This window comes from Pelmatolapia mariae, linkage group LG3_W, assembly GCF_036321145.2.
Source record: "Pelmatolapia mariae isolate MD_Pm_ZW linkage group LG3_W, Pm_UMD_F_2, whole genome shotgun sequence".
NCBI lineage: Eukaryota > Metazoa > Chordata > Actinopteri > Cichliformes > Cichlidae > Pelmatolapia > Pelmatolapia mariae.
In genome coordinates, this window is record NC_086229.1 from 38,671,568 (window position 1) to 38,687,197 (window position 15,630).

At 46.1% G+C, this 15,630-nt stretch overlaps 1 protein-coding gene across 1 annotated transcript in view; it reads right to left on the reverse strand.

Moving 5' to 3' along the window:
• The window catches only part of LOC134624409 (protein NLRC3-like), a 54,573-nt gene that overhangs the window by 19,666 nt on the left and 19,277 nt on the right, over positions 1 to 15,630 (reverse strand). Inside the window, exon 7 of the mRNA XM_063469395.1 lies at positions 8,841 to 9,014. Coding sequence (XP_063325465.1) covers positions 8,841 to 9,014 — 174 coding nt within the window. The remainder of the gene's footprint in view (positions 1 to 8,840; positions 9,015 to 15,630) is intronic.

Here is a 15,630-nt window from a genome sequence, read left to right on the forward strand (position 1 = left end):
GCAGCTCAGGTGCAGGTGAACATTTATTGACAGGAGTGCAAATCAACAGAAATGGCAGGTGACATGAACAGGAAAACCTAAACTGGGTAAAACTAACAAAACAAACCAGAAACGAAGATGCAGGGAGGTCCGGGGAAATATACATGGAGAGACGCAGGGAGGCCGAGGGGAAACAACACAGACCAACCAGCAATCACTAAGACAAAAGACACGACTAAAATACACTCAGAGAACACAGGGAGATTACACACAGGTGGGGGACACAGCTGGGAGAGATTAACCTGACGAGACAAGGGAGGCAAACTGAAAACACTCACATCAGACGCAGACCTTCACAATAAAACAGGAAACACATACACACAAAGACACAGACTAGGAAACGCGGACTTAACACAGGAGTAGACGGCAGAACAGAACAACACTAAACAGGAGGAAGAACAGAACCAAAATGACACTAATAGAAAACACAAAACGCTGGGTCAAAAGGACCCAGGATCATGACAACATACCCATATAAAAATATGGGTATGTACTGATAAGTGATCAGAATTATAATATTTTGTACTGTCTGAGGCAAAATTTCCCCGATTCAAATCGAATCGAATCGTGGATCAAATCGAATCAGGACTTTGTGAATCGGAATCGAATTGATTCTAGAAATCAGTGATGATACCCAGCCCAAGGTGAGTGTCAATCAATCAATCAATCAATCAATCAATCAAAGCTTTATTCGCCACATGCAGGTTGCCCTGCAGTGAAATCCCCCCCCCCCCCCCCGACCTTACGCACACAACACAGACATCACATGGGGATACAAGTCGGAGATCGGTAGCGTTACAGAAAAAACACTGAAATGTACACTACAATGGGAAAGTACAAGAGGAAAAAAAGAGACCTCTACTCATGCTGTGCTTCCATGGTAGGACAGCATGAGAACAGGAGACAAAAAAACTCCTCTGCACAAAAAGCACATAAATGTCCACGGCACAACATTATGAAAGACATGACAAGCCACACGGTTGGGTGGGGGGTGAGGAGTAATCCGAAGCAAACACAGCAGCCACCCTGCACAGCGCTACCATTCCAGAACGGCACACAGACCCGCCGTGTTCCCACGCAGGAAACAAGCATCGAAGGCGTTTGGAAAGGGAGGGGGGATGAATGTGTGCATATCAGTGAGTGTGTATGTGTATGCGTGTCCAGAGTTTAGCTGAGACAGTGTAAAAACAGTCGTTATCAGGGTGTTTTTGTTCGGCTCAAGTCTTGCGACCGCAGCTGGCACCAAGAGGGTATCCGCATGAAGTGATGGTGCTTTTTACTTTAGTGCGAACAGCTCATATGAACTTCAAAGCAGTTCTATAGTACAACACTGGTCTCTCAATCTCCCGTTGGAGAGCCGCGAGCTTCGCCATACTTGCGTCTGTGATGTTGTCATTCTTGTGTTCAAAGAGGCGATTCTGAGAAGTCACGACAGTGTGCCTCCCCGAGATGTCATCCGATTTGCACCCAGAGATGTTATTCCGAGCTAGCCCTTCCAAGATGTATCCAGTCTGCATTCAGAGATCTTATTCTGAGTATTCACAGCAGCCGTAGCCTCTCCAAGATCATATCCATGCTGCACTCAATGAGCCCATTTTGAGAAACTCACGCCTCTTCCCATCGTTTCAATCCCAGCGGGCAGCCTCGTGGAGGTTTGAACAGCCGGTTCTGCTTTCTTAAGTCAGGGCCAAGCCAGCTCCGATCAGCCAGAACCCTGTTATCATGGTTCCGAATAGGTAGATATCTTCAGCACTCAGGCTCACCCAAGCCAAGACTTGTCGTTGAGAAAGGGGTGTCAATTGCATGTAAGGACCAGTTGATCCAATCCATAATTCCTCTTTTAGGTTTTAGAGAACAGACTGTGAGAGAGTGTTCCAGGGAAAAGTAATACAAAAACACAAGACTAGACAAAGACATTAGAGGCTAAGCAGGGAAGCTAAGGGAGAGGAGAAGAGGAGAAAAGTGCGACCGCCTTCGCTGAGAGCCAAACGAGCACCACAGTCCAGGATGAGACTGGATATATGAGACAACGAACATACACGAATACATCAGGAAGATAGCCCTAACTGACTGCGTGCTCAGCGAATACCTCAGGCAGGGGAAACCCAAGAAAGAGGAGGAAGACAAGGAACCATCATGGAAAGACAGGCCCCTGCAGAATATGTACCAGCCGGCAGATAGAGGAGGTGGCAGACATCTAGAAATCCTACCAGTGGCTGGACAAAGCTGGACTGAAAGACAGCACAGAGGCACTAATCATGGCAGCACAGGAACAAGCTCTGCAAAGATGCCTGCAATCCAGCACATAACAGCAGCGTGCAAGATGCTAGCAAGCAAGGGATACATGGATACTGTTTCGCTAGCTTAGCTCGTAGCCGACTCGTTAGCACCATGGCTACTTCACCTGTCCCTCCTGCACTTTCTTGCTCATTGTGTCAGATGTTTAGTTACTCCTCGGCCTCCTTTAGCAGTAATGATACCTGTAACAAATGTAGCATATTTGCAGCTCTGGAGGCCAGGATTACTGAATTGGAGACTCGGCTTCGCACCCTTCATTCACCCGTAGCTAGCAAGGCCCCTGTAGCTGGTGCAGCCGAAGATAGTGTAGGCCCCGCTAGCTGTTCCCCGGCAGACCCCAAGCAGCTGGGGAAAGAGGGCGGCTGGGTGACGGTGAGGAGGAAGCATAGACTTAAACAGAAGCCCCAGTACACCACCAACCTGTTCATGTGTCTAACCGTTTTTCCCCACTCTGCGACACACCCGCCGGGGGTCAAACTCTGGTAATTGGTGATTCTGTTCTCAGACATGTGAAGCTAGAGACACCGGCAACCATAGTCAATTGTCTTCCAGGGGCCAGAGCAGGCGACATTGAAGGAAATTTAAAACTGCTGGCTAAGGGTAAACATAAATACAGTAAGATCATAATTCACTTCGGCAGTAATGACACCCGGTTACGTCAATCGGAGGTCACTAAAATCAATATTGAATCGGTGTGTAACTTTGCCAAAACAATGTCGGACTCTGTAGTTTTCTCTGGTCCCCTCCCCAATCAGACCAGGAGTGACATGTTTAGCCGCATGTTCTCCTTAAATTGCTGGCTGTCTGAGTGGTGTCCCAGAAACGATGTGGGCTTCATAGATAATTGGCAAACCTTCTGGAGGAAACCTGGTCTTGTTAGGAGAGACGGCATCCATCCCACTTTGGATGGAGCAGCTCTCATTTCTAGAAATATGGACCAATTTATTAAACCGCTTTATTAAACAGCTGTCTTAGCTAATTATAGGCCAATCTCCAACCTTCCTTTCATATCAAAAATCCTTGAAAGAGTAGTTGTCAAACAGCTAACAGATCATCTGCAGAGGAATGGCTTATTTGAAGCGTTCCAGTCAGGTTTCAGAGCTCATCACAGCACAGAAACAGCTTTAGTGAAGGTTATAAATGATCTTCTTATGGCCTCTGACAGTGGACTCATCTCTGTGCTTGTCCTGCTAGACCTCAGTGCTGCGTTCGATACTGTTGACCATAATATCCTATTAGAGCGATTAGAACATGCTGTAGGTATTACAGGTACTGTACTGCAGTGGTTTGTATCATATCTATCTAATAGACTCCAATTTGTTCAAGTAAATGGAGAGTCCTCTTCACACACTAAGATCAATTATGGTGTTCCACAGGGTTCGGTGCTAGGACCAATTTTATTTACATTATACATGCTTCCCTTAGGCAGCATCATTAGAAGACAGCATAAATTTTCACTGCTATGCAGGTGACACGCAGCTCTATCTATCCATGAAGCCAGGTAACACACACCAATTAGTTAAACTGCAGGAATGCCTTAAAGACATAAAGACCTGGATGGCCGCTAATTTTCTGCTTCTTAATTCAGATAAAACTGAGGTTATTGTACTCGGCCCTGAAAATATTAGAAATATGGTATCTAAGCAGATTCTTACTCTGGATGGCATTACCTTGGCCTCCAGTAATGCTCTGAGGATATATATATATATATGTATACATATACATATACATATATACATATGTATATGTATATATAAACATATATATATGTATATATATATATATATATATATATATACACACATACATATATATACACACATACATATATATATATATATATATATATATATATATATATATATACACATATATATATATACATATACATACATATAAAAAAACACCCAGCACGCCCCTGCGGGCGGTTTATCCTTCAAGCTCGGGTCCTCTACCAGAGGCCTGGGAGCTTGAGGGTCCTGCGCAGTATCTTAGCTGTTCCCAGGACTGCGCTCTTCTGGACAGAGATCTCCGATGTTGTTCCCGGGATCTGCTGGAGCCACTCGCCTAGCTTGGGAGTCACCGCACCTAGTGCTCCGATTACCACGGGGACCACCGTTACCTTCACCCTCCACATCCTCTCGAGCTCTTCTCTGAGCCCTTGGTATTTTTCCAGCTTCTCGTGTTCCTTATTCCTGATATTGCTGTCATTCGGAACCGCTACATCGATCACTACAGCCGTCTTCTTCTGTTTGTCTACCACCACTATGTCCGGTTGGTTAGCCACCACCATTTTGTCCATCTGCATCTGGAAGTCCCACAGGATCTTAGCTCGGTCATTCTCCATCACCCTTGGGGGCATCTCCCATTTTGACCTCGGGACTTCCAGGTTATACTCGGCACAGATGTTCCTGTACACTATGCCGGCCACTTGGTTATGGCGTTCCATGTATGCCTTGCCTGCTAGCATCTTGCACCCTGCTGTTATGTGCTGGATTGTCTCAGGGGCATCTTTACACAGCCTGCACCTGGGGTCTTGCCTGGTGTGATAGACCACAGCCTCTATGGATCTTGTACTCAGAGCTTGTTCTTGTGCTGCCATGATTAGTGCCTCTGTGCTGTCTTTCAGTCCAGCTTTGTCCAGCCACTGGTAGAATTTCTGGATATCAGCTACCTCCTCTATCTGCCGGTGGTACATACCGTGCAGGGGCCTGTCCTTCCATGATGGTTCCTCGCCTTCCTCCTCTTTCTTGGGTTTCTGCTGCCTGAGGTATTCACTGAGCACGCTGTCAGTTGGGGCCATCTTCGTGATGTATTTGTGGATATTTCTTGTCTCATCCTGGACTGTGGTGCTGACACTCACCAGTCCCCGGTCCCCTTCCTTCCGCTTAGCGTACAGCCTCAGGGTGCTGGACTGGGGGTGAAACCCTCCATGCATGGTAAGGAGCTTTCTTGTCTTTATGTCAGTGGCTTCTAGCTCCTCCTTTGGCCAGCCTATTACCCCAGCTGGGTACCTGATCACAGGCAGGGCGTAGGTGTTGATGGCCCAGATCTTGTTCTTACCATTCAGCTGACTCCTCAGGACTTGCCTGACCCTCTGCAGGTACTTGGTGGTTGCAGCTTTCCTAGCGGCCTCTTCATGGTTCCCATTTGCCTGCGGGATCCCCAGGTACTTGTAACTGTCCTCTATGTCTGCAATGTTGCCTTCTGGTAGTTCAATCCCCTCAGTTCTGACTACCTTGCCTCTCTTTGTTACCATCCGACTACACTTCTCCAGCCCGGATGACATTCCAATGTCATTGCTGTATAGCCTGGTAGTGTGGATCAGTGAATCGATGTCTCGTTCACTCTTGGCATACAGCTTGATGTCATCCATGTACAGGAGGTGGCTGACAACCGCTCCATTTTGTAGTCGGTATCCGTAACCAGTCTTGTTAATGATCTCACTGAGGGGGTTCAGGCCTATGCAGAACAGCAGTGGGGACAGAGCATCTCCTTGGTAGATCCCGCACTTGATGGTGACTTGTGCTATGGGCTTGAGGTTGGCCTCTAGTGTTGTACGCCACATCCCCATTGAGTTCCTGATGAAGGCTCTTAGGGTCCTGTTGATCTTGTACAATTCTAGGCATTCCAGTATCCAGCTGTGGGGCATTGAGTCATAGGCCTTCTTGTAATCAATCCAGGCAGTGCACAGGTTGGTCAGTCTGGTCTTGCAGTCTCGGCTGACTGTTCTGTCTACCAGTAGCTGGTGTTTTGCGCCTCTGGTATTCTTGCCAATCCCTTTCTGTGCCCCGCTCATGTATTGACCCATGTTCCTGTTCATCTTAGCTGATATGATGCCTGACAGGAGCTTCCATGTAGTACTGAGGCAGGTTATTGGTCGGTAGTTGGATGGGACCGGTCCCTTCTTGGGGTCCTTGGGGATCAGGACCGTCCGGCCTTCGGTTAGCCATTCCGGGTGTCTCTCATTAACTAGCAGCTGGTTCAGTTGTGCTGCCAGACGCTCGTGGAGTGCAGTCAGCTTCTTCAGCCAGTAGGCGTGAACCATGTCGGGCCCTGGTGCTGTCCAACTCTTCATACTGGAGACCCTTTCTTGGATATCTGCCACTGTGATGGTTACTGGACCCTGTTCAGGGAGGTCGCTATGGTCTGCCCTCAGATCCACTAGCCACTGAGCATTGCCGTTATGGGTTGCGTCCTTCTCCCATATGCTCTTCCAGTATTGCTCCGTCTCCAGCCTTGGTGGTGCTGTTCTCTTATTGTTCCCTTGCCACTGAGAGTACACTTTTGCTGGTTCTGTGGAGAACAGCTGGTTTATTCTCCTGCCTTCTATCTCTCTGGTGTACCTCCTCAGGCGGCTGGCCAAGGCTGTAAGTCTTTGCTTGGCAGTTTCCAAGGCCTCAGGTATGGACAGCTTGCTGTATTTCTTATGCACCTTCTTTGTCGCGTCTTTCTGCAATTCCGTTAGTTGGCTTACCTCCCTTCGTGCTACTTTGATCTTGCCCTCTAGCCTCCTTCTCCATGGAGGGTACTGCCCCTTGTGGCTGTTCAACTTTTAGCCAAGCATCTCACTGATCGCTGCTGCCGTATTGTAGATCAGCTTGTTGGTGTCGGTAATCGTGGTTGTAGGTATCATCCGTAGTGCTGCATTAACATCATCTAGCAGACCTTCTGAGGGTACTTCACGTAATCTTGGTAACCGGCTACAGGGGATCCAGGTTATATATATCTACATATATCTATATCTATATATCTATATATATATATATATATCTATATATATCTATATATATATATATATATCTATATATATATACATATATATATATATATATACATATATATATATATATATACATATATATATATATATATATATATATATATATATATATATATATATATATATATATATATACATATATATATATATATATATATATATATATATATATATGTATTGAACAGCCACAAGGGGCAGTACCCTCGATGAAGAAGGAGGAGGGAGGGCAAGATCAAAGTAGCACGGAGGGAGGTTAGCCAACTAACGGAGTTGGTTGCACATCTTCACTCTCTGCACATCTTTATCACAGTTACTCACAGACGTGCAGAGTGTGTGGATATCAAAGCTAAGTTTCCACCATGTTTGTAGTCTGTACTGGGACTCATGGAGCATCTCTCTATGAGCACTCAGTGCTTTAAACAGTGAGTCCCAGTTTAACCAGCAGCCTTCACACCACACATCACACAGACATGGAAACTTCAAACCCTCAGACTGAAGTCACTGGCAGTCTCTGGCACCAGCGACTGCGCTAACAAACATACAGCAAACAGTGAAGGTTTGGTAGAGAAAGCTGGTTGGGTAATACCAAGTATGCAGCGGAGGAGGGGGGGTTACATTACTAGTAGAGATGGCACGATACCACTTTTTTATGTCCGATACCGATATCATAAACTTGAATATCTGCCGATACCGATATGAATCCGATATAGTGTGTTTTTTTAAATCAATAAAACAGTTTTTTTAATATCTTGCTGCATTTTGTATAAATTCATACTCAAGTTTAAATAAACCACAACACTAAAGCTATTCTTTAGAAATCAGTGATGATACCCAGCCCTAGTGAGTAGCCCAGGCCTGACAGATGTGAACTTAAGGCCTGATCCGTCTGAAATTCATAGCCACTGCTCTGACACGGTGCCATCAATCTTTGAACGCTGAAAAAGCAACAGTGTTTCCAGAAAACACATTATATGCTGAAATAAATGCATTGCCCAAGTGTCCCCTCTCCCCAATGCCTTTCAGCAGCATGCAACAGCAAACAGGTCGTCAGAGGAGGCAGAGATGATGATTAAGTTTAACATTTTCCACAATATTGACAAAGCAATTTAAGTACAAGATTATTAGTAAAACATTTAGAAATGAATATTGTCTGTATGGACTGTAATTCCCCCCCCAAAAAAAACGTGCACATGTAAAATTGCAGAGTTAAGCGATGCGGTTGAAAAATTTTAGTGTGCCTAACTTTTGTGCCGGTACGCCTAACTTGTTAAAGTTAGGCGCACCGGTGCAACTGTGGCAAAAAGTTAGTCTAGAGCCCTGGATAATGAGGGAATAACATACACCTTGCCATGTAACAGCTGAGAAGCCAATAGTCCCATTACTTTTGGTCCCTTAACAAGTTGGAGGCACATTGGAATTCCTACACCGCTCACCTGATTTGGATGTTAATGCACTCAAATAAAAGATGGCAGTCTGCAGTTAAAGCACATCTTGTTTGTTTTATTTGGAATCCATTGTGGTGGTTTATAAAGCCATGGCGTATAAAGACATGTTAGAATTGTGTCGATGTCCCAATTTTTATGGACCTGACTGTATATATACAGAGGGAGAGAGAGAGGGAGAGAGAGAGAGAGAGCTAGACAGAGAGACAGAGAAAATGAGTGAAGGACACAGAAAATGTTTCCAGCTCTTCCTCCTCTATCAAACATTCTCTCCATACCTGAGAGTGTTTAGTCTCCAGCGTGGATCCTTCAGTCCAGCCGACAGCAACTTCATTCCTGAAGTCTCTGGATGATTGTAGCTCAGGTCCAGCTCTCTCAGTTGGAAGGGGTTGGAGCTCAGAGCTGAGGCCAGAGAAGTACAGCCTTCCTCTGTTATAAGACAACCTGATAGACTGTAGACACACAAAACACAACAATCCATTTGTAAACACTGCAAAGAAGGATTTTTCCTCGCTAAATACAGTGCCAACAATACATTTGATTCCATTTAGCTTCATACATGATATGACAATTCACAAAAGATGGCAGTAGTTGTTTACTAATATTGTACTTTTGGAAATACTAGGAACCACAATTAAACCTGCACCCTGAAATTGAATATACTATTATATGTCTTTTTTTGTTGGGGGGGGGGGTTGCAAAATGATGAGGGCTTATCATTCAGGACTTTTAATTCAACTCTGAATTTAACAGGAAGTCCCTTAATCGACCAATATGGGAGAAATATCATCTCTCTAGTCCTGCTCAGTACTCTCACTGCAGCCTTTTGGAGCAACTAATGGGTTCTGAGGGACCCAGGGCTCTAGACTAACTTTTTGACATGGGCGCACCGGTACGCCTAACTTAAAAAATTTAGGCGTACCGGCACAAAAGTTAGGAGCACTCAAATTTTTCAACCGCTTCGCTTAACACCGCAGTTTTACATGTGCACCTTCTTTGGGGGGGAAGTCCATACAGACAATATTCATTTCTAAATTATTAACTAACAATCTTGTGCTTAAAGTGCTTTGTCAATATTGTAGAAAATGTTAAACTTAATCATCATCTTGGCTCCTCTGACGACCTGTTTGCTGTTGCATGCTGCTGAAAGGCAGTGGGGAGAGGGGACACTTGGGCAGTGCATTTATTGCAGCATAAAGTGTGTTTTCTGGATACACTGCTGCTTTTTCAGCATTCAAAGATTGATGGCACCATGTCAGAGCTGGCTATGAATTTCAGACGGATGAGTCCTTAACTTAACACAAAAGTTATCAATAGTTCTTTTCATCTTTTCTTATTACCCACAGCTACATCCACTTCTCTCAGGCCTAGGCTGCTCACTAGGGCTGGATATCATCACTGATTTCTATAATCTATTCGATTCCGGTTCTCAAAGTCCTGATTCGATTCAGTTTAGCCTCAGACAGTCAGAAATATTATAATTCTGATCATTTATCAGTACTGACACTTGTGAGACTTCATCAGAATTGTGAACATCACAGCAGATGCCTTTGTGTAAAAGTAACTGAGAATAAAACACAGAAAAACATGAAGGAGATTTTCCTGGTCTGGCTTTTTATAGCAGATAACCTTAAAAATATTCTGCAATATTCCGCAATTTTGCATAATTTTAAGAAGTTTAAATTTCTTCAGTATTGAACAGCAGAAATTAGGCTTTCTTGTCGGACGTCATTTACATGAAAAAAGAAAAAGACAGCGCTGTAAACAACGGTAGACTGGTGGGTAATAAGCGAATGAATAATCCAGAAAACAGAGATTTGAGACGGGAAACTGTTCTTGAAGTACACACAGGGAGCTGTGTAGGAAGTGTAATTTTTATCGTGGTGGAAGCAAAACAGCAAAAGTCAGAGGGAATTCATGACGACATTGATCAAATGTGAAGCGCAGTTTGCTGCTTCTTTTTGGCTCGGCAAATTTTGGTTGGAGAGAGAAAACCTGCAGCTCAGAATCAGCGCAAAAAGACGGAAACACAGCGCGGACCCGACGCATCAGAATCGCTAAGCTCCGACAGCGTGTCCGTCTGCGGGCCGTCCGGTGAGAAAGCCGAGAAAGACAAAGCTGATTCTGATGCGTCGGGTCGCTCTGTGTTTACGTCTTTGTGTGGAATCCGTTAATGAATTGATATCGCTTTATTCAAGCTACTCACCTCTCTCTTCTACCTGCACTTTCCACTGGACCACGGCCAATCAGAGAGGTCCCGCCCCTGACTATCTCTGATTGGTTTAGTCCACGATAGGGGCATAATGTGTGTCTGTTGTTGACCACATGGAGAGTTACAGAGATTTTTTTTTTGTTACCTAAACAGGTGCGACCAAATGTTGGTAACAGTTGGTCGCACCAGTGCGACCAAATTTTTTTTTTTAGTCGCACCACGGAAAAATTTGGTCGCATTTGCGACCAAATTGGTCGCACTCTAGAGCCCTGGGAGCTGTTATAAAGTTCTGAAATAAATATATAGCTATAGTCCAACCTCAAAGTAACAAATGCTCAAACCATTTTAACTGTTTTTCCAGCATGACTGAGACAGCACTATTATTCATATGGATGAAAGGCCCAGTCACAACCCTGATATGCTTGGCATCAGTATACTCCTAGTGTTGGTCCTAAGCCAGGATAAATGTGAAGGGTTGCATCAAGAAGATGTCTGGTGTAAAATCTTTGCCAAATATAAAATGCTATTGGCCCAGAGGGTGAAAACTGTGGCACTGTTACCCAATAGCCAAGGAAGACCAGAGGGGGAAGTTGTATGACTTGGCAGGGGGAGGTTGTATGGAAAGGAAGCATTGTGGATATGAGAGTAGGGACTCTAATTGTAGAGATTCTGAGTGGAAAAACAAGAGAGCTGGTAGTGATTACCAAAAATAAGGGCTAGGTCCTTAAAGCAACACTGAGCTCCAGAGAGCTCTGACTCATCTTGGCTCAATGACCATAGAATAGATTGACAACTTATCAGCTCCCCAAATATGAAGCTAGAATGTCTCCATTACACCCTTGATGTTAAAAGATGGGACAGGGGTGGGTCATCCATCCATGTACTTCCGTTTTATCCGGGGCAGAAGCCCAGAAATCCCTCTCCCCAGCCACCTCCTCTAGTTTGTCCGGGGAACACCAAGGCGTTCCCAGGCCAGCCGAGAGATATAATCTCTCCAGTGTGTCCTGGCTCTGCCCTGGGACCTCCTCCCGGTGGAACATGCTCAGAACACCTCGCCCAGGAGGCATCCTTGTCAGATCCCTGAACCACCTGGCTCCTTTCGATGTGGAGGAGCAGCGGCTCTACTCTGAGCCCCTCCTGGATGGCCGGACTCCTCTAATGGAGAGGCCAGCCACCCTTCAGATGAAGCTCATTTCCACCGTTTATATCCGCGATCTCGTTCTTTCGGTCACTACCCACAGCTTGTGAGCATAGGTGAGGGTACAGACATAGGTCGGCCGGTAAATTGAAAGCTTCGCTTTTACGCTCAGCTCTCTCTTCACCACAATAGACCGTTGGAGCGTCCGCATCACTGCCATTAATTAAATTATTAGATGATTTCGACATAAAATCCTGTGTCGCAACAACTGATATTTTTGGTTTGTCAGCCGGTAGAGAAGCTTTACTGTAATGTGTGTACCGTGCACTGTGGTATTGTTTTTCTCCTGTTCCTGTTACAGAACACAGTGGTGTTTTGTGTAGCTTAAATCTTTTACTCAATTAATTTCACATTTTACATAGCAGCTTTTTCACGTCATTCTTCTGCTTCTACTAATAATAGTGGAAAGAATGTTTTGGAAAATTTCAGAGGAGGAAGACGAGGAACCATCATGGAAGGACAGGCCCCCGCATGGTATGTACCACCGGCAGATAGAGGAGGTGGCTGATATCCAGAAATCCTATCAGTGGCCAGACAAAGGTGGACTGAAAGACAGCACAGAGGCACTAATCATGGCAGCACAAGAACAAGCTCTGAGCACAAGATCCATAGAGGCTGGGGTCTATCACACCCAGCAAGACCCCAGGTGCAGGCTGTGTAAAGATGCCCCAGAGACAATCCAGCACATAACAGCAGGGTGCAAGATGCTAACAGGCAAGGCATACATGGAATGCCATAACCAAGTGGCCGGCATAGTGTACACGAACAATCTGTGCCGAGTATAATCTGGAAGTTCCGAGGTCAAAATGGGAGATGCCCCCTAATATGGCGGAGAATGACTGATCTAAGATCCTGTGGGACTTCCAGATACAGACAGACAAAATGGGGCTAACCAACCGGAAATAGTGGTGGTAGACAAACAGAAGAAGACAGCTGTAGTGATTGATGTAGCAGTTCAGAATGAAAGCAAAATCAGGAGGAAGGAACACGAGTAGCTCGAGAAATACCAAGGGCTCAGAGAAGAGCTCGAGAAGATGTGGAGGGTGAAGGTAACGGTGGTCACAGTGGTAATCAGAGCACTAGGTGCGGTGACTCCCAAGCTAGGCGAGTGGCTCCAGCAGATCCCGGGAACAACATCGAAGATCTCTGTCCAGAAGAGCGCAGTCCTGGGAACAGCTGAGATACTGCGCAGGAACCTCAAGCTCCCAGGCCTCTGGTAGAGGACCCGAGCTTGAAGGATAAACCGCCCGCAGGGGTGTGCTGGGTGTTTTTTTTAATATATATATATATATGTATGAGTGCAAGAGGAACTGACCTGAAAAATAGGATCATGGCCAAGCTTGAAACCTGGATCCCCCGTAGCCGGTTACCAAGATTACGTGAAGTACCCTCAGAAGGTCTGCTAGATGATGTTAATGCAGCACTACTTACAATACCTACAACCACGATTACTGACACTAACAAGCTGATCTACAATACGGCAGCAGTGATCAGTGAGATGCTTGGCTACAAGTTGAACAGCCACAAGGGGCAGTACCCTGCATGGAGAAGGAGGCTAGAGGGCAAGATCAAAGTAGCACGGAGGGAGGTTAGCCAACTAACGGAGTTGCAGAAAGGTGCGACAAAGAAGGTGCATAAGAAATACAGCAAGCTGTCCATACCTGAGGCCACAAATGAACCAGCTGCTAGTTAACAAGAGACACCCGGAATGGCTAACCGAAGGTCGGACGGTCCTGATCCCCAAGGACCCCAAGAAGAGACCGATCCCATCCAACTACCAACCAATTACCTGCCTCAGTACTACATGGAAGCTCCTGTCAGGCATCATATCGGCTAAGATGAACAGGCACATGGGTCAATAAATGAGTGGGGCACAGAAAGGGATTGGCAAGAATACCAGAGGCGCAAAACACCAGCTACTGGTAGACAGAACAGTCAGCCGAGACTGCAAGACCAGACTGACCAACCTATGCACAGCCTGAATTGATTACAAGAAGGCCTATGACTCAATGCCCCACAGCTGGATACTGGAATGCCTAGAATTGTACAAGGTCAACAGGACCCTAAGAGCCTTCATCAGGAACTCAATGGGGATGTGGCGTACAACACTAGAGGCCAACTCCAAGCCCATAGCACAAGTCACCATCAAGTACGGGATCTACCAAGGAGATGCTCGGTCCCCACTGCTGTTCTGCATAGGCCTGAACCCCCTCAGTGAGATCATTAACAAGACTGGCTACGGATACCGACTACGGAACGGAGCAGTTGTCAGCCACCTCCTGTACATGGATGACATCAAGCTGTATGCCAAGAGTGAACGAGACATCGATTCACCGATCCACACTACCAGGCTATACAGCAATGACATTGGAATGTCGTTCGGACTGGAGAAGTGTAGTCGGATGGTAACAAAGAGAGGCAAGGTAGTCAGAACTGAGGGGATTGAACTACCAGAAGGCAACATTGCTGACATAAAAGGACAGTTACAAGTACCTGGGGATCCCGCAGGCGAATGGGAACCATGAAGAGGCCGCTAGAAAGGCTGCAACCACCAAATACCTGCAGAGGGTCAGGCAAGTCCTGAGGAGTCAGCTGAATGGTAAGAACAAGATCCGGGCCATCAACACCTACGCCCTGCCCGTGATCAGGTACCCAGCTGGTATAATAAGTTGGCCAAAGGAGGAGCTAGAAGCCACTGACATCAAGACAAGAAAGCTCCTTACCATGCATGGAGGGTTTCACCCGAAGTCCAGCACCCTGAGGCTGTACACTAAGCGGAAGGAAGGGGGCCGGGGACTGGTGAGTGTCAGCACCACAGTCCAGGATGAGACAACGAACATCCAAGAATACATTGGGAAGATGGCCCCAACTGACCGAGTGCTCAGTGAATACCTCAGGCAGCAGAAACCCAAAAAAGAGGAGGGAGACGAGGAACCATCATGGAAGGACATGCCCCTGCACGGTTTGTACCACCAGCAGATAGAGGAGGTGGCTGATATCCAGAAATCCTACCAGTGGCTGGACAAAGCTGGACTGAAAGACAGCACAGAGGCACTAATCATGGCAGCACAAGAACAAGCTCTGAGTACAAGATCCATAGAGGCTGTGGTCTATCACACCAGGCAAGACCCCAAGTGCAGGCTGTGTAAAGATGCCCCAGAGACAGTCCAGCACATAACAGCAGGGTGCAAGATGCTAGCAGGCAAGGCATACATGGAACGCCATAACCAAGTGGCCGGCACAGTGTACAGGAACATCTGTGCCGAGTATAACCTGGAAGTCCCAAGGTCAAAATGGGAGATGCCCCCAAGGGTGGTGGAGAATGACCGAGCTAAGATCCTGTGGGACTTCCAGATACAGACGGACAAAATGGTGGTGGCTAACCAACCGGACATAGTGGTGGTAGAAAAACAGGAGAAGACGGCCGTAGTGATCGATGTAGCGGTTCCGAATGACAGCAACATCAGGAAGAAGGAACACGAGAAGCTGGAGAAATACCAAGGGCTCAGAGAAGAGCTCCAGAGGATGTGGAGGGTGAAGGTAACGGTGGTCCCAGTGGTAATCAGAGCACTAGGTGCAGTGACTCCCAAACTAGGTGAGTGGCTTCAGCAGTGCTAAAGCCACTCACCTATTTTATAATATATGATCTATCTATCAT